Source organism: Mandrillus leucophaeus, unplaced genomic scaffold (genome assembly GCF_000951045.1).
Source record: "Mandrillus leucophaeus isolate KB7577 unplaced genomic scaffold, Mleu.le_1.0 Scaffold554, whole genome shotgun sequence".
Lineage (NCBI taxonomy): Eukaryota > Metazoa > Chordata > Mammalia > Primates > Cercopithecidae > Mandrillus > Mandrillus leucophaeus.
The window spans coordinates 1,798,173-1,821,937 of record NW_012105964.1 but is presented as its reverse complement, the minus strand read 5'-3'; the positions used below and the strand labels follow the sequence as shown (position 1 = coordinate 1,821,937).

Sequence of the window (23,765 nt, the reverse complement as noted above, 5' to 3'; positions counted from 1 at the left end):
TATCTTACATATATTTTTTAATATAATAAGTGTTTAATAAATATGTTTTGAAAGAACGACCTAAATCACCAAAGGAAATGAAGAAAAGTGCATAGCATAGCACCCCATACTCAGTAGGTGATGTGTGCTTGTGTTTGTGTGTGTGAAATACAGCCTAAGATATTGATAGTCTTAAACATTATCAATTCTTATTTAGAAAGACAAGATTTCATCTTTTGGCAACTCCAAACTTAGCTTCTGAAGTGTAAACATGGCATGCCTGTAGAGCCAATAATGATAATTGAAAAGATGCTGTTTTCTTTGACTTCATAACATCACTGTACCACTGCTATAACAGTATGTTTTCATCTGTAATAGAATTTCCACTGAGATGTGTTACTGTGTTTGAATGGTTTATTAATATCCATTTTTAAAAGATAAACACTTTATACATGTTTCCATTTTTGCATCAACCAAAAAAGCTTTATTTTTAAATTTAAATTTAAATTATATTTTTATTTCTGTATTGGTTAGACAAAGAAGATGACATTAAGCCTAATTTCTAGGTATATGTTCCCTAAGCTTAAAGGCTTTGTTTTTACTCTTAAATGGTTGGTTTAATTATTCTATGTCAATAATCATTTAAAGAACTAGTTTTTATTTAAAAACTGATTGAAACAGTTGAGGACGAATCCAAAGTGAATATCAAACTGATCAATGTGATAATTATGTGATGTAATTGACACCCTTTAATGTCCAACCCTCTAACTATAACTGAATCTTGGAACCAAGAAGAGAAATACACAATTTCTGAATGTTTCATGCCTGCTTTTTTCCAGCCATTCAGCTGGTTAAATTTCACAAATGAAATCATGTCAACTGTGAATATTAGTATTACAAATGAGGAAGATGTGGTTGTTTATGCTCCAGAATATTTAACCAAACTTAAGCCCATTCTTACCAAATATTCTGCCAGGTAGGTGTGTCACAGTCCCCGTGTCTTCAAAGTTTGTATTTCATATCACTCCTCAGAAGCTTTGCAGCCTCATCTTTTCTGTTGCTGGGTGGTGGTTTTTTTTATACAGAGATCTTCAAAATTTAATGTCCTGGAGATTCATAATGGATCTTGTAAGCAGCCTCAGCCGAACCTACAAGGAGTCCAGAAATGCTTTCCGCAAGGTGAAGAAAAAATCTCTCTTTTCTTAAGACTTAAAACACAAAGGGATACATGGTTATGAAGGCTTGCCATGTACACTGCTAGGACATGGTGAACTTTGCGAAGGGACAAAATGCCAAAGTTGGTTATCTTGCACATATTTAGGATATGTTGCCAAGGAAGATAAGTCTTCATGGGCTTCACCATCTTATGATGGTCTATGTGGCACCATGATTGCATTGTCCTGTAAGGAGTCACATTTGGTTATTTAACCAGTTCGTGAAATAATACCATCTTGATTTTTGTTGTTGTTGTTGTTATTGTGTTAAAAGTAATTTCAGGGTTATCTATTTTAATTAACTTGATTTTCAGGTGCTCATTGCACACTGGACATATACACAGATGGACTATATTGATGTGGGTGGTCTATTGAAAGTACCCTTACCCGGAGTTAAATAAGACCTTTTCTTAGCCTATACCTCTGTTATTTAAACCATCACCATTTTGGTACTATGGTGAGGGGAGTAGGCAGTAGAGGTTGAGGAAGGAGAGACTCCAGCAAACATGTTACTTGGAGTCTTGGAAAGAAAATAACATTGATTGATTAAAATTTCCAGTTTTTATCTTCAAAAATAAAATGTAGACATCTTTTTAAATTAAAGAATGCAAAAATGGTATTATGCTGAATCTCCCTTGCTTAGGTTATCCTGTTATTCTTAAATCTATACACATACAGGTTCTGTAAGTACTCAGAGTTCAGCTAAAACCTTTAAAAGCAGTAATGTGTTTTCTCATATACCATATTTCCCCCATTAGATTTATTGAATATGACTTCACATTTATGTTTGTACAGTGGTTACAATGTTGTATTTTTTTCTAATGCTTTCTACAATGATATTAACTTGTAATAGCAAAAAGTTCTACTGGGGCATCTACTGAAAATATACCTAGTTTTCAGATCATATATAAGTAAACAATCCATTTGGATTAGATTTCATCATAGGCTAGGAACATGTGCCTTGTGAGGAGAAGTGATGAATATTTCAAGAACTTAGACGAGACATTTGTGGAATGTGTGCTCTTAACATGCTCCAGACCTTTCCTTCTGGTCAAATGCCATTTCCTTTTCCTCTTCCATAGGCCCTTTATGGTACAACCTCAGAAACAGCAACTTGGAGACGTTGTGCAAACTATGTCAATGGGAATATGGAAAATGCTGTGGGGAGGCTTTATGTGGAAGCAGCATTTGCTGGAGAGAGTAAACACGTGGTAATGTTTTCAGAATGATACATTGTCAGTTATATAGGACACTATCAGTTTGTTCACATTGACGAGCGATTACAGTTCTCCATCATGTGGCTAAAATTTTATTAATTTAGGCAGAGAACCTCTGAATCATAATATGCCATTGTTTCCCAATAAATCTTCCCTTGCCTTCCCCAAGAGTCTAGTTATGTTTCTGCTCCTAATACTGTCTAGTCCAAAACCAGCTCACCGTTTTCCAGAGGCAGTGTATTTGGAGTACCCAGTAACATGTTCTATTTATATAGTCATTTATAAACTCTTCTATTATCAAAATTGCCCCAAAATTAGTATTTTCTTAAAAACATAGAAAGTAAAACAGGATTCATTTGGAGTGTAAGAAATGTGCTTTATTTTTCATTGTTAGGAAAATGAAGACCATGGAACTTAATGGTATGGTGAAAGAATTTGTTGAAATGTTACTTTATGCTTAGCTAAACCACTAATGGTAATGATAACCCTAATATTTTATGTTAGTTCTTCCAGTATGATAGTGAAACCATTACATTCTGAAACTGATTTTTACCTTATTGCATATATTAAGACCTATTTAATCAAGAGTGTTGATAATAGCAATATTGCTTTTAAAATATAATGGTCCCATATATTTGTTAGCTTAGGTCACAGTTTGTCTATAAATTTACATTTATTAATATATTAAGTCATACAAAGATAGCATGTAGCTCTATTTTTAAAAATCTGTGTTACAAAGAATGAATTAATGACCTATATTTGTCTTCTGTTCTGATTTGAGGTTGAGGATTTGATTGCACAGATCCGAGAAGTTTTTATTCAGACTTTAGATGATCTCACTTGGATGGATGCTGAGACCAAAAAGAGAGCTGAAGAAAAGGTAAAGAGCAAGCAGCTAACGAGCAAAGAAAAATCTGTATAGGAAAAATTAACTTTAAAAACATTTAGGAAAAAAAATATAATCAAAGATTGCATAAAAACTTGTAAGCTCTTTCAATATGTAATATTTCCCGAAAGAGTTTTTGTGGATAAAGATGTATTTCTACAATTTGAATCTTTTATCTCTGCAACCAATACTCTAGCAAGGTGAAAATGTTAAGTTTCTGTTCAAGCAAATGTAAGGTGGTGCATTATAAGATCTGTAATTAAAGAGATGTTGAAGAAGCTTTTTGATAACTATTCCTGCCTGCCCGTAAGGTGCAGCTTTTATTGAGACTTTTACTCTCTTGCATAAGAATAAGTCTAAGATTTCTTACGAAATCTTAGGTTTAAATTTACTGTGATCATTTGTCTTTATAATTACATAACAACTAGGGGGAATATGTCCTGTGAAAACTGTGAACATGCTTTATGAGCAACATTCACATGCATCCTGACTAATCTCTGTAGTTAGGGTGGCAGAAAAAGCAGACTCTTTGGATTGATAGAGGAGACCATAATAAAAGTATTTTAATAAGATAATCAACCTCTGGTCTAGTTTTCTTTTAGAATTAAATCACATGGAAGGATTATCTTCTTTCAGCTCTCAAAGAGCCCTGAGTGGGTTAGAACTTATGATTCTAACCTTATAATCTAACCCATTTTTAATTGTAAGAAGTCCTGCAATAAAGAAACTTGCTTAATGTTTTTGCTACAGTATTTACTCAAAGTATTTGACAATGAATTTTTTTGTGTGTACTAGTTTATACTTTCTGTAGAATTTGTATCCTTTAGCACACTCTTTAAGGAAATGTCTTACAGGAAATAAAGTATCATTGAGTGGGGGCTGGTTTGTCATGACTGATGGCAAACCTACAAGAAAATGGGTTTGGCTTCAGTGACTTCAGTGATACATATGAGGTCTGATCCACTGACTGGGGAAACCCTGGGCTCATGTAACAGATTTATGATAAAACCACATCCATTTGATGACAAACCATGTAACTCAGAGATACAGGCTAAACTCTTCATGAAAATTTTAAATTAATTAAATTATTTAAGAGTGATATGAAATGGTAGAATCAGAAGTCAAATATCACTGAGAAAACCAAGATAGAAATAAAACAAAAATAGAAATAGCAAGTAGTAAACAAGTGATAATGAAATAATAAAATAAGTAAAGTAAACCATTTTAAAATAATTTAAAACGAACTTTAGAAATAGTGGTAAATAGGCCGGGTGCAGTGGCTCACTGATGTAATCCCAGCACTTTGGGAGGCCAAGGCAGGCAGATTGCTTGAGCCCAGGAGTTTCAGACTAGCCTGGGCAACGTGGCAAAATGCTGTCTCTACAAACAGTACAAAAATTATCTGGGCGTGGTGGTGCATATTTGGGAGGCTGAAATGGAAAGATCACTTGAGCCCAGGAGGTAGAGGTTACAGTGAGCCCTGATTGCACCACTGCACTTCAGCCTGGGCAACAGAGCAAGACCTTGTCTCAAAAGAAAAAAAAGAAAGAAAGAAAGATAGTAGTAAATACATGATAAATATGAGCTGGAATAACAAGGAAAACTCTGTTTTCCACTTACCTAATTAATGTCATTTATTGAACTTGAGAAGATAGGTACACTGACTTTGGAGAATAAAGGAGAACATAACTCCAGGAACCAATATTTAGGAATAATATTAGCAGTAAACCTATAAGCCCATATTTGTTTTCTCAGCCAAATCAATGAGGCAGAAAGATAATTATAACTTGCTAGAATGGAAGCTCTAAATATTACTCCTTCTAAAAACTTGTAAAAATAAAAAAGCCTTTGAGAGAAAAAGTTCATAAAACTACAAAATATGTGGAACAATGAGTTTTGTCAGTTTTCATGTTGGTTTTCTTGAGAAAGCTGCAGCCTGTAAGGATAAGGCATTCGAAACTCAATTTCAGACCCAATTTTCCTTTGTTCTTGAATCTCCCAGGAAAGATCCATTGCAAAGTTCTCTGTTTAAGAATGTCAGACACTCGTTTTATGAACAGTATGGATCAAGTTATTCAATTGCTAGTCATGGACAGATTATAAGTGTGTATCTGAAAGTTACATAATCATCTTCACATTCAATATTATAATTTTCATAGGCCTTAGCAATTAAAGAAAGGATCGGCTATCCTGATGACATTGTTTCAAATGATAACAAACTGAATAATGAGTACCTCGAGGTAAGTCTCTATAAAGACTCTGGACTACTGATACTTAGGGCTGATAGTAGTGTCATTTTTAGCTATGGGGTGCCTGAAATTATGTGAAGTAGCCTAAAACCACAGGTCATATTATATAAAGCCTTCAACGCTGGCAACGCTGGTGCCAGAATGATATTTGTTTTAGCCTTTTTTTTTCATTAGCCAGGACTATATTTGGTTATTGTTCATTTGGTTTCCATATATTCCATTTTAAGAACAGTGAGTAAAATCTGGTGTCCTTTAAAGAGTATCAAGGAAGGGATAGACATCAAGGTGGTGAACAACAGGCAAGCTCCTTATCACGTTTTACACAGGCTTCGAGTTTTCCTCCACCTTCTAAGTTTTCCTCTACTAGATAAACCAGTTCATGCCTACTGTATTTTAAAAACAAAACAAAACAAATCCTGATATTTGAGAACTGAAAACTATTTTGTTCTGCCCTGGTAATGTAACAGCTAAAAGAGCAGAGAGTGGCTTAAACTCACTACACTGCTGATTTCAGACTCAACTGAAAGTCCTGTTGCTAACTTTGTGGTGACCACAACTCCATGATACCTTGGTGACAGCGAAGTGATCCTTGCCCACATCCTGGGATGACAGTAATTCCTCATTCATTGATTACTAGTCTAGCATGGGGATTTGCAAGCCATACTGCCTTCTTCTCTCTTTCCATTTGCAGAAGAAACTTGACTTTCTCTTTTAAATGATCTGGTTACAGTTGGAAGCCCCAGGGGTCCTTATAGCAGGAGTGTAGTGGCTATGAACATAGACTCAAAACCAAGTTCCTTGATTCCAGATCCCAGTTCCACCACTCATTTAAACTTGGGCAAGTGACTAAGTTGTATCTCAGTTTCCTTGACTTTAAAATGGGGATAGGAGCCCTTAGTTCATCGGTATTAAGTGAGCATAATATTAGATTCTATTAGTATAACAGAATTGAATGAGTATAATGTATAATTTGAAGAACTTAGAACAGTACTTGGCACATGGTAAGTACTAAAGAAGAATGTATTATCCATATGTGTTATGTGAAGATTAATGTCATTAATGTGAGGTTTGTTTGACACTTGATGTCATTTGATTATCGTAAAATAATAGACTGAATTTGTGATTTGGCTGGAGTACTGACTTGTGATATACTAATAGAATTAGGTTAATTGGAACTACATCCTTTTTTGGTAAGTTTTTTAATGCTCTCTGTTAACTTTATTGACTGATATAATTTAAGAAAACCCCTATGTTTTTTAGCAAAAATTTTGAAGATATTGGTTTTAATATTTCTCCCCAAATCTTTTATATAATATAGTTGAACTACAAAGAAGATGAATACTTCGAGAACATAATTCAAAATCTGAAATTCAGCCAAAGTAAACAACTAAAGAAGCTCCGGGAAAAGGTGGACAAAGACGAGTGCGTATATTCTCGTTTCTAACGTGCTCATTTAGAAGCAGGTCTTTCCCTCCTTTCTTTGTTGGATTAAGTGAAAGAGCCTCAGTTAGAAAAACATTAAAAAGTACAAAGTCCTCTTTTTATTGAGAACTTCTAAAAGCATCTAATTATGGTATACTAAAGATATGGGTCAAGAATTTAACCAGATTAAAATACCTTTTTCATTAAGGTATCCTCAAATTTACATTTCTTTAGTTTCGCCTTATATCATTGCCTGTCAGCTCAATTTTATTTGTGAACAAGATTCTCAAAAACACCTTAGTTTAAGTAAGCCAATTCATAGCTCCTTTGAGCCTTCTCTTAGGCCTTACTCTGTGTCCAGAATTTTCTTCTGCTGACAGCCCCCTTTTTTCTATCAGTCAATCCCACAACTCCATCCCCTTCATAGATAGTTAATGTAAGACTTTTCTAATCCTGTGGTAGTCAAATAGGAGATACCGGGAACAATTCTTATTCATAGTCTGCTTATGCTCTTAATCTCTGCTTGTTAGTGACATCAGTACTTCATAGTATTAGTTTAGAGTTTATTTTTTCTATTAAATAGATATATCTAACATATTTATCAGCATGTGTGTTTATGCCCCTAAATTCCTAGAACCACTTATGTTGACTTTTTCTCCCTAGGCTCCTAGCCCCTAGAGAACAGGGGCTATTCTTTTTGACCACAAAGTCTCAGCGTCTAGCATACTGAAGAATCTCAGTTAAAACTAAATTAATGACCTAGCGAGCAAGTGAAAAATAAATATACTGACTTGATTTGTGTGGTAACTAACACAATAACATGCCAAAGAGGTGCTTGTTTCATTCATGCATTTATTTATCCTTTCATGCATTTATTAACATTTTGGAACGTGAAGTCCAGGTGTCATTGGGTACTAGGAGAATCAAAGGTGAACTTTGATTACATTACGAGAGCAGAAGATAGACAAGACATAATGTAATAAACAGCACCACCAGGAGGGAAATGTCGTGCCAAGCAAAGTACAAACTGCTGTGGGCTTATTTGATGATAAGACTGTTCCATTCTCAGTAAACCAAGTACAGGTTGGACAAAACTACTAATAGAAATGCCAATACATTTCAGTAATAAATCTAACTCAGCTGCTAAAATAAAAATGGTCACATCTGACTGGACCCAGTGGCTCACATCTGTAATCCTAACACTTTGGGAGGTCGAGGCAGGCAGATCATGGGTCAGGAGTTCGAGACCAGCCTGGCCAACATGGCGAAACCCTGTCTCTACTGAAAATACAAAAATTAGCCAGGCATGGTGCCATGCGCCTATAATGCCAGCTACTCGGGAGGCTGGGGCAAGAAAATCGCTCGAACCCAGGAGGTGGATGTTGCAGTGAGCCAAGATGGCACCACTGCAGTCTAGCCTGAGCCACAGAGAGACACTCCATCTCAAAGAAAAAAAAAATGGTCACATCCAAACATTTCACTATCATGGCTGGTGAAGATATACAACATCATCTTTAACAAATTCAAGAAATTGAGGAAGTCAAGAAGTCTGCATGTGAGATACCTGAGTTAATCATTTAGCTAAAAGGCCCTCCCTCTGCTCTTATGAGTGGCTGGCGCCTGCAAAGGGCAGGGATTTACTATTTTTTTTTTTTTTAAGATTGAGTCTCACTTTGTCACCCAGGCTAGAGTGCAGTGGCACCATCTCTGCTCACTGCAGCCCCCGCTTCCCAGATTCAAGTGATTCTCCTGCTCCAGCCCCCCGAGTAGCTGGGATTACAGGCGTACACCACCATGCCCAGCTAATTTTTGTATTTTTAGTAGAGATAGGGTTTCACCATGTTGGCCAGGCTGGTCTCGAACTCCTGACCTCAGATGATCCACCCTCCTCGGCCTCCTAAAGGGATTTAAATTTTAAAAGCTCTTGCTTCATGTGGTTTCTGATGCCTAGTATGTGTTTCCAAAAAAATCTCAAACATTATGTCTTAAGGATTTAGCGCCAGTTGGTAAAGAATTTTAAACATGTCATTGTAACATAGAGATAGTGCTGAATCGGGAATGTAATAGCCTTTGGTTACTTAGTAATATTTCTAAAATATTTACTTCTAGTAACATGAATTTTCATTTAGAGTTCATAGAGCAAACGTAAATCTCTAAAGGAAAAGATGTACAAGAACAAAACAAAATGAGTCTCTTGTTGTTTTTAGACTTGATGTTATTTTGTTAGTTTCTCAGGACAGAACTTTCTGTGATGTAATTGTAATGGGTGTTGCTAGTGTTTGTGAATCATAACTGTTGAGCACTGGAGTTAACTTCTTGTAAAGTACAAAGAGGAATCTCGTTGCTGCGTCTCTCTTGCTGTTCTGCATCAAAATGAAAGCATACTGACACTGATAGGAGCCAAGTCAATAAATATTTTTTGAGCAGCTAGCCTATGCAGAGCACTGTGCTAAACAAAGTAGATGCTAAAGAGAACAACATGTTGCCCTTTACTCAGGAGGCTATGATCTTCAGGGGTAGGTGATTAAAAATTAAATCTGATGAAAGGCAAGGTCTGGTTGGTGCTATTACCAGGAAACAAAGTGCTAGAACAGCACTTTTTTCAAACTACAAACCTTTACTTATTAGTAAAACACAATTTTTCAAACCACAATTAAACTTTTACTTATTAGTAAAATATTCTCTGGAACGAATATATCAGCATTTCCATTAATATTGAGGTGAACACAGAATTCACTAAAAACAAAACAAAAATGATTGGCTCGTTTCTGTCTTCCCCTTGGTTGCTTCAAGCGTGGTGTTTTTTGTTTTATTTTTTTCTAATCTGGTCCAACTGGATGGTGGCACACCTCTGAAATAAGTAGAACCCCTAAAGCTGGAAGCTCAACATCTGTAACTCCATGGTACATGGAGAAAGTTCCTGAAAGGCCAGCACCACCAAAAATGGCAGAGCAGTTGACACCCTGGGAAGTGACGCTGGAGTTTTGCCACCGCAATGAGTGCCTAACTAATACTCTTTTAGTGTTCCAGTTCTGCCATTCACTACCTGTGGCCTTTTAAAAGCCCTGCGGTTTCCTTATTTATAAAGTGAGTAGGCTGTGCTAGACTGTAGAATGTGTCTAAGGTTCTTTCTGGCACTGAAGTTCTGTGGACCTTACTGTGAAGTTTTCATAAGAGCCAGGAAGTTTTCCTCCTTGGATTCTCCACATCAAATGACCCAAGGGAAAAAAACACAATCTTGAGCAGCAGAGAAATACCTCACTTCTTTCTAAAATATCCCTTCTGATTTTTCCACTTCACCAATGTTTCGAGAACCAGCCTTCTTTCTAACTAAGTTCTGTATAGTTCAACTTGAATATCAAAGGAAAAATAATTATGCAGAACTTATATGGGTAAATATGATGGCCCAGCAGTGGAAAGTTGAGAGTCTGTCCAGGGTGGGCAGGCAGAGCGCCGGACACTTGAGACAAATGACTCTCCATAAATGTAGACAGAGATAATTTGTAGAAAAGATTATTTGACTCAGCAAATGTTAGCCAGAAAGAAGAGATACACTAAACTTGAACAAGTCACTTTAATTTCCCAGGGCAGTATCTGCCATGGCATCCTCATGTTCTACACATGTTGCAACAGATGAAAATTTTAGATTTTTACCTTTTATGCTTCCATTAAGCCAACAGAGTCTTTGCAGATTTTCAGTGTATTTTGGGGTTGTAAGCAAAATATGTTTTATTGGCAAAAAGATTTCTGCTTTTTAGTCAGCATTTGATGAGGGATTCTGTTTTGTTTTGTTTTGTTTTGTTTTCCAGAGGGGGAAGGGGAATTAGAAAAGGAAGCTGAATAATTTAAAGGTTGAAATTTTAGGTAGTTCTTTTTTAAAAACAAAACAAAACAAAACAAAAATATCGTCTCCAAACAACACAATTAAAAGTTCCTAAACTTCCATTTAAACTGAAAGAACTTTGCAAAAGAATTCTGATGCATTTATTTCAGTGTCATCTCTTGAAAGGACAACATTCAGCGGTACACAGTTTCTGATAGCTACCGCTCTCTACGGTGTGCATAGCAACAGTGCCCTCTGCCCTCCTAGAGTCACAGGATGAAATGGGTCAGCACTCCGGGAGTTTGGAGGACCCAGTGATATACCAAGGCCCAAATACCTGAGTGCCTACTGTGCTCCCACCACTGGTCTTATCCCTAGGATTCAATTAACAACGAAACATGGAATATTCCTGCCTTCATGGAATTACCTTCTAATGAGCTAGGTAGACAATAGTCTTATGTCAAGTTATGTAAGTACTGAGGGTTATATAGTGTGGAATAGGTTTCACCTCTTTCCTGGAAGTTCTCAGAATTACTTTAAATCAGGAGAAAAGTCACCAAAGAAAATTCTGACAGAAACGATCCACCCACCAAAGTGTCTCCAAAATTAGGAATCTCTCCGAATTTAGCATACCAAGTGTGTGTGCACATATATGTGCATGTACACATATATAAGGCTAGCAAAGACTAAAAAGATTGTGCCTTGTTGCCAAACAGAACTACACACAAACAACTGGTAACATCTGGGAAAGAAGTAGTAATTTTCCATTACCTTTCATTGAAAGAGAAGTGGCTTCTCCCAGTTTAGTGTCAGAATGAGAGTGCTAGCCTCAGACAGATTCAGGTAAGTCACCGGAGGACTTCAGTTATGTTAACAACCAGTATGCAGCAATAGAAGTTCTTTGGTCCTACTGCGCTTTTGCCTTTGGGTGAAAAGTTACACTTAGGGATCATTGGGAAGAGCCTGTGCTGTGGCGTCAGGGGGTAAGGCGAGTAGACCTGAATCAGAAGTCCTGCTTTGCCTCCTAACCTCTGAACCTAGATTTTTTCCTTTATAATCTGGTGATAATAACTTCACTTTTGTCTTGCATGGTTGTGTTGTACATTGTGTAATGCACCTGGCACATAACTTCAGTGCTCATTAAATAGTAACCAGTGTGACATAGTGGTAAGAAATGATTATCTTTGTTTTTAAAGAGGATGGGAAGAAAATGGCATTAATCCCTGTAATGAAATTTTGTATATGGTGCAGATCAACAGCTTAGGAGTAGGAGATTTGGTTGGAAGCTGACCAGGTTCCTATTCTTCTTAGTTTAAATATGATTTTCCCAGTTATATAACGTAGTTTGTAAGTGTATTAGGAAAGAGTTTAATAACCATATTGTGCCTCAGTTTCTATACCTGCAAATATATGGATGATTTGAAAGATGAATAAAAGTATATGGAAAAATTCAAAGTCTTGATGAGAGAATATTGATAAATGTAAAGGATTAGAGTGATTATTGTGATTACAAGATAAGAATTCTTTCCACCCAGGGGACTGGAAGAAGACACAGAAAAACTATCGTATTGCACTGCTGATTTCAAAGGAGTTGCTTTGAGACTACTAAATGCTGAGAAATTGAACACTGGCAGTAAAGGCTCACTAATAATTTCGTTGTTTTCAGTTTTTAAGTTACACGAGAGTGGGTGAAAAAAAATTTATTCTAGGTGCTTTTGCAATCTAGCGGGCTTATTATAACCAAAAGGCTATAAGATCAGTCTGTTGTCTTCTGCTCTCCTTCCCAGCTATAAAAATGATTCCTTCACACTTTCCTCAGCACTCAGTTTCTTCAGGGCAATAAGAGATAGAAGAGAAACACCTGGTTCCTCTGTCAAGTATATTTCAGTTCTATTCCCCACCCACATTGTTAGCTCAGCTTTGAGGGCCGTACTGCTTCTAGTGGCCCCTCTTTGTTTTACTGCCGAATGCCCCCAAACGAGAATAAGCTTACCTGACAAAATTACATCTCATAAATTAAAAATAAGGTTTCTTCCTTCCTGCTTCCCCACTCTTCACTTTATATCACATACATCCCCACATTCGTACACATACAGACCACCAGAGGAAGGATGAGAAATGGGAGAAGAGAGTGGTTCATCTCTCAAGTCTGATACTTCTCTGTGGAGGCTGTTAGTGTTTGACCTCCACACTTTAAAGATATATTCAGGTAACCTACACTATTATTTTAGGGCAAGAATCACCACCTTTTCACTCTCTCTTTGTGAATTTTCTCTTCTCTGTGCTGCCAGTCAGGGTCACATTTGGGCTGCATTCAAACCAAAAGAATTTAGAGTTTTTGTTACATCACTGTTTAGTTGGCCCTATTAATTTAACTTTTGTATTAAGGTTGAGAGATATTTTGTGATTGATCACAAATATTAGACATTCAGTCTATAGTTGTTATCATCACCTTATTTAAGATGTAATGGTCCAATCACAGTACTTCCAGTTCTGATTATTACCAGGGAAAAAATGTCCTGAGCTTTTGGTAATTCCCCAGACTGGTTTGAGGGCACATCAAGAAAGATCTCAAAGAAGAAAAGGCAAATCCTATAAGCTAGTGCTATGTAAACCCAACACCATAATTCTAATTTTATTTGAATGTTCAGTGGTCATAAATAGCTACCTATTTTCTTTAAGGTATAATTCACAGTGGACATTTTAATAAGCAAAACTATCCCTGCTGGAAATTTGCAAACATAAATCAAAATGCAATCTTAAAGCCCTTAACGTAATGTAACAGAAGAGCAGAAAAGCACTAAAACAAAAGGTATGACATTTAGTTCTACAAAAGCGATAGACACAAGATGGATAATATATAAACTTCATTCATTCGTGTCCCACTTTTGTGATCTATTGTTGTCTGAAAAATTAATTTCATGTATCTTGTTCCTCTCCTCCGAAATAACAATTTAAAAACAATTTGGATTGGCACCTTTTCTATTTCAGTATTAGGATTTCTGACTAGTCCAGAGCCAAAAAATATGCAACTGTTATTTGTAATTACCTGTAAAAGCCCATGTAGAATTCACTGTCACTAAACCAGAAGTTTGCAGTTGAGAAACTGAACCCTAGAACCCCTGGGACCTAGATAGCTGTTAAATTAACTTTTATAGCAATTAAAATTTTAATAGCTATAAGCTGTTTACGTAGAAAATTTGCTGCCATGTTTGCCATGAAAATGTCGGGGACACATCAGAATTACCTTTTTCCAATCGTGCAAGGAACAATGTTTCCCCCTAGGAGTAGTAAGAGCACATTTTCCATTTTGACCTTCTTGCCAGACAGCCTGGAATCATATCTGAACCTGAATTACAGTAACTGTCTGAATAGATATAAACATAGTCATAATATATTTCCTAATCATGATTTTTGCTTATTTTCTTTTATAATACTTCACAGTCACATAAATTGCAATCTATTTGTTCTACATAGTTTCTGATCTCTCAATTTTAGTCTAATATCCCTGGGTTTACACATACATGCTTTTCTTGTGAGTCACCACAAATTATGTGGGAAGCAAATAGAGTTTAATTAAAATAAATAAAATTATATTGTTGTAATCATCAACGTGCAAGAAATATTAAAATGCTGATGACTCGGCTGTGATTAAATGAAGGAGGGCTGATATTATCAGTCCCCCCCATCCTGTTTAAAAATGCTTTCTCGATTTAAAACAACAGCAGTAACAAACTAAGGAAGAAACACGTTGATCAATCATTCTTCCCCATCTCCAAGCTTATTTTCTTCCTAAAGAAAAATTCACAGAAATGTTGACTAGATTTTTTTTAAACCCCAAACCCTTTAAATAAAAAAGTCTTAATCAGGTTGTTGTAGACAAAATCCATTCTTTGAATTTATCAGTCAGTTGATATATATTGCCCTCTGCTCCTTATTTTTAAGAGATCAAAATAAAATTCACTTCTGACATCCCAAAATAGTTACTGACATTGTAAGTAAAGTGGCATTGTAACTAAAGCCGACTTTGTACAGCTCACCTGGCAGAGCAGGGTTTAGAAACAGTTCTGATGTAACCTCATTGTACTAATTACTGTACACCCCTTCTGTGAGTAGGATAATTGCCATTCTAACAGTTGCCATGAAAGTAGAACAACTGCAGTGAAGCCATTAGATGATGATGTATGACTGCCTTAAATGTATGCATGTGTGCCGACATTTAAGAGGTTATCTGAAGTCAAGCAGTATCCATTTTTCCAATGAGCAAATAAGGATACATGTAATAGTCTACTAAGATGAGAACTTTAGTCCTGTTGCACAAAATTTCTTAACACACGATTATTAATATACAGTCTTCATAACATCTGAGCAGAGAGACATGGGAACTTTGGCTCCTATCCTCGTCCCTCAAATGATCATCTGGGAGCCATTTGTTTTCCATTTTCTCATTCAGCCTATAGTTATTTATGCATTTTTCTCATCTCCTCAACTAAACTAGAGTCTCCTAAAGTCAGGAACTGTATTTTATAAAATCTCTAGGTTCTATACAGAGCCTTAGACATAGTGTAGACAGACAGAGAGACCGACAACTCTACTTAAGAATGACCCGGGTTTCGTTTTAAAGTCATACAAAAATGTATGCTCAATTAGCTGGAATGTTGTATTTTTTGAAGATACTTTTAAAGGGCAATAATCAGAGACATATTACTCTGACACAGCTGCTTGAGATATCTTAGTTCCCAAAAAAGTTCTTTGTAAACCAGGAATTAACTATTCTTAATATACTTGAATCTGAAGTTTTAATGACCCACACTTCAGTATTCTGTCAACTGCTCCAGAATGGTTGTCATAGTTACCTAGTATCAGGAACATAAATCTAAATAAATTTCAATACAATGTTACCCCATTGCAATTTCTGAAGTGATACATTTGAATAGGTTTTGCAACATCAGAGGCCTCCAAAAAAATCTATGCAAATAAAACAAAAGATTACAGACTTGAATATATGCTGATGTTTTTCAAGAAATAGAAATGCCTTCAAATGAGCTCTCACCTAGTGAACTAATTTTAATTTGTTGATCATGTTTCAAACAGAAAGTTAAGATTCATCTAGGAATAGTAATATTGTTTTAATTGTGTGAGTGAGTTGAATCAGATAATGCGGTATCATTTGTAATGAGTTCTTATGCTTTCTACAGGTGGATAAGTGGAGCAGCTGTAGTCAATGCATTTTACTCTTCAGGAAGAAATCAGATAGGTAAGGTGTATTCTTAAATGATTATTTAATATTTCTCTATTGTTTCCAACCTGTAGCGCATTGTATGACCAATTACAGTACCTCTAAACAAGCACAGCTGAGGCTGAGTTATTGATCTTTTGAATACATTTCTTTAACATAAATGCATCCGTGTACCTTTTTTCACTATAATGGGAAAATTCAGATTAGTACAAATCATGTTAAGTAGTTTTATTTCTTTTACAATATTCCTATTTATATCTAAAATGGTTTATCTTATTCCTAAATATTTTTATTTTATTTCTAAGTACCTTTTAAAAGTCCCTTGAATATATCTATATAAACTCATATTGACTTTAGGACTCATTAAGCATTAGCTTCTAAAAATGGTTTAAGGTTTCAAGAGCCAGCTTTTCACAGATCTAGTCCTCCTGGCAATTCTGTATGCTGCCTCTGTGAGAGATGATCCTATTCTATGTCATCTCCATTCAGGAAAGCTCCAAGGGCTTTAGAGAGTTGGAATCTCAATTATATTAGATTGAATCATATGAAATTGTATTTACCTAGCCACAATTGATCAAAAAAGAACAAAATTTCATATATTCACTTATAGTATTGTTACAGACATATACTTAGATTAATACACGAATAAATTATCATGTATGATGAATAACTGAATGACATAATATGACAAAAATATTTCCTCTTCCTGGGAAGGCCTGGACCTCTTTGAACATACATTGGATCACGTATGTCACTTATCACATACATTGGCTCATTTTCTTTTCAAGGGGTTTTTAGCATTAGAAAGGTACTCAACTGATTCAGTACTGCCAGAAATATTCTAAACAAATAGTAGAGCAAGCTTCTGCAGGTGCATTCAGTTCTCCAGGTGCACTCAGTCCTGCCCTTCCTTTCTAAACGTAGTCTAGAATTAAGAGAGAAGATAACCTCAGCATTATTCTAAACCATTCTTCTTATATCTCAGAGTCTGTTGTAAGCCTCATTTTTATTGAATTCTATTACCAATTAGATTAGAAATTATAAAAACTCTTACAAGATATTTATCATTGGCTTAAAAAAAAAAACCTTAAAATAAATTGTATATTTTTATGTTAAAGTTTGATTATACCTTTCCCCATTGCTTTCAACTCTAAAAAGAGTTAGGTTAAGAAGTTATCTACATTTTCTTCTAGTATTTTTATGATTTCTATTTTTGGAGTAAAACCTTAATCCATCTGGAATTTACCTTGGTACATGACCTGAAACTGAATTATATAAAGTAACCAGAAAAGATTATTTTGTATAACATATAAACAATAAGTAAGATATGTTTACTCAGATTAAAATTACTTAGCTCAAAGTCTAAGCTAATGTTTTCTGGCTAGGGAAATGATTGCCCCAACCCAGACCAGAACCTGTTTAATAATCAACTCATCAGAACCTATGAAGTCAGTCCTTTATAATATATTATTTGAAACCATTCAGATCTTGTTTTAAAACGCCTTTATCTGTAGAGAGTCTTCACTTGAAGCCCTCTTTTTAATATTCAGTAGTTCTGCCAGTGTCTAGTTCATTGGGTCCTGAGACAAACAGAATAGTTAACTTTCAATGGAATCCCAAGTCAAAGCAAGGCAACTTAGACCCCTTAGTGCTACATTAGAGCAGACTAAGGGATGCAGCTTCATTTCAGTCCAGCCCAGGGAGGACCCTGGATCCTGTTGGACCTGGTGCTGATGCATCCTCAGTAGGACCACTCTGGCATGTTCAGTCCTTCAGCCCTTCTCTAGAGTAGGCTCAGGCATTTATGCCAAGACAGGACCTTGTTTGATTCTGAATTACCCCAAGTCCCTGGAGGTGGCTCAAAATTGGCCCACTTCAGAGATTCCCCTATCAGAGAAGAGCTGAAAATATTTTCATTTTGAGTATAATGTCCTGAAACCAAAGAAGCATACAGAAAAAGGAAAAGGAAGGTAAAAGTGGCCCAATAGTGGTCTATTTCACGAAATAGACAATAATCCTCTGGCAAATCAAAAATTAGCTATAATAACAATTCTGAATTATATAAAAAAGATCTTTTCCAAGATCCTTAAAATAAGGATCCAATGGAAATATAAAATAAGAAAACTTGTTAACTTCTTTTCATATGCTTGTCTCCTTCTTGAACAGCAAAGAGGAGAAATCCTTGAAATGTACACCTTTTTTCTTTGACAATTTAAATCTTCAAAGTAGGGATTGTCTTACCTAAAAATAGTTGAAGTGTCAAATCTCCGTCTTTTTTCTTGATAGGAATGTGTATGTGGTCTGGGTGCGGTGGCTCACGTCTGTAATCCCAGCACACTGGGAGGGTAAGGTGGGTGGATCACCTGAGGTCAAGAGTTCGAGACCAGCCTGGCCAACATGGTGAAACCCCATCTCCACTAAAAATACAAAAATTAGCCTACTGTGGTTGTGGTTGCCTGTAATCCCAGCTACTCAGAAGGCTGAGGCACAAGAATCGCTTGAACCCAAACGCAGAGGTTGCAATGAGCTGAGATCGCACCACTGCACTCCAGCCTGGGTGACAAAGCAAAACTGTGTCTTAAAAAAAAACAAAAAGAAAAGAAAAGAAAAACAAATGTGTATATGAATATAAATACACACATACATACCTATATACATGTCTTCTTCAACACTGTCTTAATGGATTTGGGATAATGTCCATTATAAAATTAGGATTGGTATAGAATAGCATGTTCCACCATAAGTGAGTCCCTCCCTACACACACACACACATAGACAGACAAATACTCCAGATTAGATTGCATACACTTTCTCATGGGATTGGTCATTTTATGTTGTTATGTTAAAAAAAAAAAGCACTTGTTTTGTTATATAGAGACTTACTCGTATCAATAATTTCTACTTCTTAATTCAGTTTTCACTATTTTGTTAGAACTCACACATGTAGACTACATTCCAAGTTGTATGCATTCCTACATCTTCATATCAACAAAAAAAGTCAATTTCCAAGAAAGAAGGCAAACTAAAACTGCTTAATCCACTGTTCCTCTTCCTTGCATGTTTACTTCATGGAGCTCTAGAAGGCCTCCATACCATGACATTAGGAAAGCAGCACTTCAATATTTTGTCATATGGTTCTCTGTAAGTTCTAGGTGCTGTTCAGTCATCGTATTAAACCTTAAAATCTCAGTCAAGGAAATGATTGAATGTATTCTCCTTTTCCATTAAAATTGCAGAATCTTTTAAATCATTTTTTTAAATTTCTCAAATATATAAGTTCTTTAGTGTGTTCAGCCTGTGTCGAATATAAATACCTTGAGATAGTTAAATGTCCTAAATTGCCTTATTTATTCTTAGGAGTTTTATTTTCAGGCTTGAAAATTAAGACAGTTTCCAAACATATTATTACTCCATTTAATATAAAAAGAATGTTTCAGCTATGCATGGTGGCTCATGCCTGTAATCCCAGTACTTTGGAAAGCTGAGGTGAGCTGATTGCTTGAGCTAAGTAGTTGATACTGGCCTGGGCAACACGGTAAAACCCTGTCTCTACCAAAAACTACAAAAAAAATTAACTGAGCATGGTGGTGCACGCCTGTGGTCTCAGCTACTTGAGAGGCTGAGGTGGGAAGATTTCTTGAGCCTGAAAGGTGGAGGTTGCAGTGAGCCAAGGTCACACCACTGCACTTCAGCCTGGGTGACAGAGTAAGACCCTGTGTCAAAAGAAAAAAAAAAAATGTTTAATTAATTTGCACCAAAAACAATTACTCAATTGCTGCCTTAGGCTTTATATGAAATATTACAAAATTGAATTGCTAGCAGCCTTCAAAAAATAAAGTTGTGTTGGGGAGGCAAAAAAAAAAAAAAAGGTGGGGGAAAGAGGAGACACAATCTTTGCTTCATGGCCCAATGGCTTATTTAATTAACTAACTTGTTGACAATCGTGAAGATAAAAAATGCACAACTAAGCAGTTGGTTATAAACAACAGTTGTGACACCTACTAGGTAACAGCAGTAAGGCTAATGGGGAAAATCCTCCTTACAGAGATTTAGCTGACAAAGTAAAAAAGGAGGTCATAATTAGCAAAGTTGAACTTGAAGACTAATATTTAATAAGAACCATAAAAGTCTTATCACTTGCCTGAAGGATGGCATATCGGGGCATGATTAAAGCAGCAGGATCTTCATAGTTAATATTTAGTCTTGATAGCACGTTTCATAACAGCATTTTATATAATGGGTGGATTTTAATCAAAGTACATAGTGTGGGAGATAGCATTCACTTTAAGTTAATAAAGTACTGCACATAATTTTTATGCTTTAAGCTAAAAATAACTTCATGGCTCCGTTTAGCTCAGGCTGCTACACGTGAGGTATAACTTTCATCAAAATTCTCTAAGGACAAAAGTACTTTTTTGTTGTTGTGTCATTTGAATGTTATGGCAACTTTCCAAATTTTTGTAGAGGTCTGGAGAGCAATTAAATTGCTCAGATACTTTGAAGTCTTCTCTGTAAATATCTAATATTTATCCCTGAAGCCCATGTGAGGTTATATTGTGTTCAGTACACCTGAAAGATAAAGAAATAACATGTGCTACTCTGTGTTAACTAGATCTTAAAAATCTTAAGGTCAGGGCCCTTCTTTTATATTCTTAATGTCCTGCATAGCAATGACCCAGGGCTTTGCGTTTAATAGGTGTTGATACCGAAGGTTTTTTTTTTTAATTACAGAAAATAATGTTTCAGTTATTCAGTGTATACTAGAGTTTTAAGCCATTAAAGATGGAATTACTAAACTATGAACATTTAATTAATTTAATTCTAATTTCTTTCTAAGGTCAAAGATTAATGACCTCTAAATAACATGACCCAAAATTTTATTAAATAGGGGAAGTGTATTCCAAGGGAAGATAATCTCCATCTTTTATTAGTATTTAAGACATATTATTAGTATATTTCAGGAATAGTGAAATATATTTCATCAGAGTTTATATTATAAGAGGATACGGGATATGATGGAAGTGGAGAGGGGAGAGGACCCTGGAGCCATAGGCCAGAAAGATGTGTTTAGCTAGCGAGCAATGGTAAGCCTTCCAAAGACTTTTAGCAGGAGAGTGATGATGCCCAGATTTGTCTTTAATCTGGTTGCGGGATAGTTTCAGAGAGTAGATTCGATTTAGAATAGATTACAGTTGGGCGAGACAGAAAGTGGGAGACTGATCAGGAAATTCAGTCATTCCAGAGACAAGGAATGAGAGTATGTGTGGACAGTAATACTGACAGGAAGAGATAAAGATGCTCCTGAAAGTCACCTCACCCAGCCTCTGCCTAAGCGGACTTGTAAAAGACTGTAAAAGAAAGGAGGCATCTAAGATAAATAGAAACATTTACTTTTGCTGATAGAGACCCTTCAAGTGCCATTAGCAGAAAAAATACAGAGTGAGGGCCTAGAGGGGAAAATGAATTTGATGTTTGACACATTAAATATAACACGTTTGTGAGACATCTGAATGGAGGAAGTTAGCAAGTTAATGCAGATGTCAGAGTAGACATATTGAAAACTGCTGTTCATTTATTAATTTACTAAACTCTTTAGAACACATTAGTAAGTTAAGGTGATCATTCATTTATTTATCATTGATTATTCATTGATTCAACACATTTCCTAAGCACTGTTAATGTTCCAGGTACTATTCTAGTTTTAGGTATTGTTCAATTTTAGGCATTTAGATAATGAACTAGAAAAATGTATGAAATTAAAACATAAACAAATGTATGTACAGACACACAAATCTCTGCTCTCCAAGGGCTAATACTTGAGGACCTGGAGTAGGATTGGGGCAGACAGGAAAAGGAAGGACTGTGATCATAAAGAAATAAATAGAATATGAGGTAGTCATAAGTGCCTTGATGAAAATAAGGTAAGGTTATGTGATAGAGGTATGCCTCTATCTAATTGAGGGGCAATGTTTATTTAAGATATTATTGTAGATGGATACAATTTCTTCGATAACATTAAAAATAATACTGGTGTTATTGAGTAACTGTTTCTTCCAAGTATTTATAAGGGGGAAAGAACCTTCTGAAAGAAGGTTACTAGTTCCCTTTGCTCCAAACTCAGAGCACAAAACAATCTTAAAAGAGATTGTAAAGTGAATCATGATGATAAATCACAGATTATAGCCCCACTCCAGGGTGAACTCTGTTGTCATCCATAATAAAATGCCTGCATTGGCTTCTATTACAGAAGATTTTTGTATATAACTAAGTGAAACTGACATTGTGAACAGCAGCTTAGCCAGCACAAAGCCAACCCCAAGCCTGCCATCACTTAATAATGCCATGGTGGCATGCACCTGTAGTCCCAGCTACTCAGGAGGCTGAGGAGGGAGGACTGTCTCTAAGAAAATAAAAATTTTTTAAAAATTATGCCACAAATAATCTCTAACTATCTTCTCTCCTTGTAGTCTTCCCAGCCGGCATTCTGCAGCCCCCCTTCTTTAGTGCCCAGCAGTCCAACTCATTGAACTATGGGGGCATCGGCATGGTCATAGGACACGAAATCACCCATGGCTTTGATGACAATGGTAAAGTGCAGTTGACATTTTCCTTTGGCTAAGGTATATGCTCATAAATTTGATTAAGAGTTATTATAATTTATTACTAAAAAGCTACATTTATTGAAACATGTATCATTTCTCTAATTTTCACCACACTTTCAATTTTCCCTTTAAATTGTTGCTTAAAGAGATCAAAAAAATTCTCATAGTGAGGTGAGCAATGTGTACTTTACGCTCTGGCAGAATGAAGTAAATATTCCTATTGGGAAATACTATGGTGTTTGTCAGCAGCAGTGATAATGCTTGGTCTTAGTTTCCTGATTGTATATGACGTGTCTTGTCATACTCTTAAAAGACAGGCTGCATGTATACGTCTTAAAATCAGATGTAAAATCAGAAAATATTGTCTCTGCAAGTGCTCATAAGACTCTTAAGCTGCTTTGGGTCAGAGACTTTTTTTTATTTTTTTTCATCTTGTACCTACTACCTAGTTCAAGTCTTTGCAAACAGGCACTTAAATGCCACCCTAAATGGCAAAATCAATTTAGAGTTTCAATGAAAGCTGAATTCCTGAGAGGAATAAAGACATGAAATAGTAAAGAGGTGATAGTTAAATCTATGACAAATTTCATTCACAAATGGAAAGAAAGTAGAAAGAGAACAATAAAGAGAAAATAATCCCCATTTTAGAGAGCCAGAGAAAGAAAAAGAGACAGGAATGTTAGAATTCTTAAAAAGACTTACCAAGTGTCTATTAACTCAAACTATGCAACAGTCTTTACAGGTAGGTTCTAATTAATACTGTTTCTGTTTTCCAAGTGGAAAAAAATAAAAGCACATGAAAGATGTGCCCAAAGATACAAAGATAGGAACTGGTGGAACCAGGAGTTGTATTCAAGTAGGTTGGCTACATAGCCTTTTTCTTAATCACTACATCATAGACAAATATGAAAAAGATGGTAATATTAAGTGTCAAAACACATGATACATATAAATGCAATTGGAGCTCAAAAGAGAGAAAGATTGATGTAGTTTATGGTTGGCAGGGAAGCTACAGGAGAAAAAGACTTTTGTGTGTGCTCAAGGTAGAGGCAAACTATGAGCCCACAGTGTCCTATGAAGGGTCCAGGAATATAAAAATGCCAGAATAAAAATGTTGACCATTTAAAAAATCTC

At 35.8% G+C, this 23,765-nt stretch overlaps 1 protein-coding gene across 6 annotated transcripts in view; it reads left to right on the top strand.

Moving 5' to 3' along the window:
* Positions 1–23,765, top strand: part of MME (membrane metallo-endopeptidase) — a 146,745-nt gene that overhangs the window by 106,958 nt on the left and 16,022 nt on the right. For all 6 annotated transcript variants that reach the window (XM_011998062.1, XM_011998061.1, XM_011998063.1 and 3 more), the window contains exons 11-18: positions 819–955; positions 1,065–1,158; positions 2,276–2,404; positions 3,192–3,290; positions 5,456–5,536; positions 6,864–6,967; positions 15,989–16,047; positions 22,497–22,616. In XM_011998062.1, coding sequence (XP_011853452.1) covers positions 819–955; positions 1,065–1,158; positions 2,276–2,404; positions 3,192–3,290; positions 5,456–5,536; positions 6,864–6,967; positions 15,989–16,047; positions 22,497–22,616 — 823 coding nt within the window. The remainder of the gene's footprint in view (positions 1–818; positions 956–1,064; positions 1,159–2,275; positions 2,405–3,191; positions 3,291–5,455; positions 5,537–6,863; positions 6,968–15,988; positions 16,048–22,496; positions 22,617–23,765) is intronic.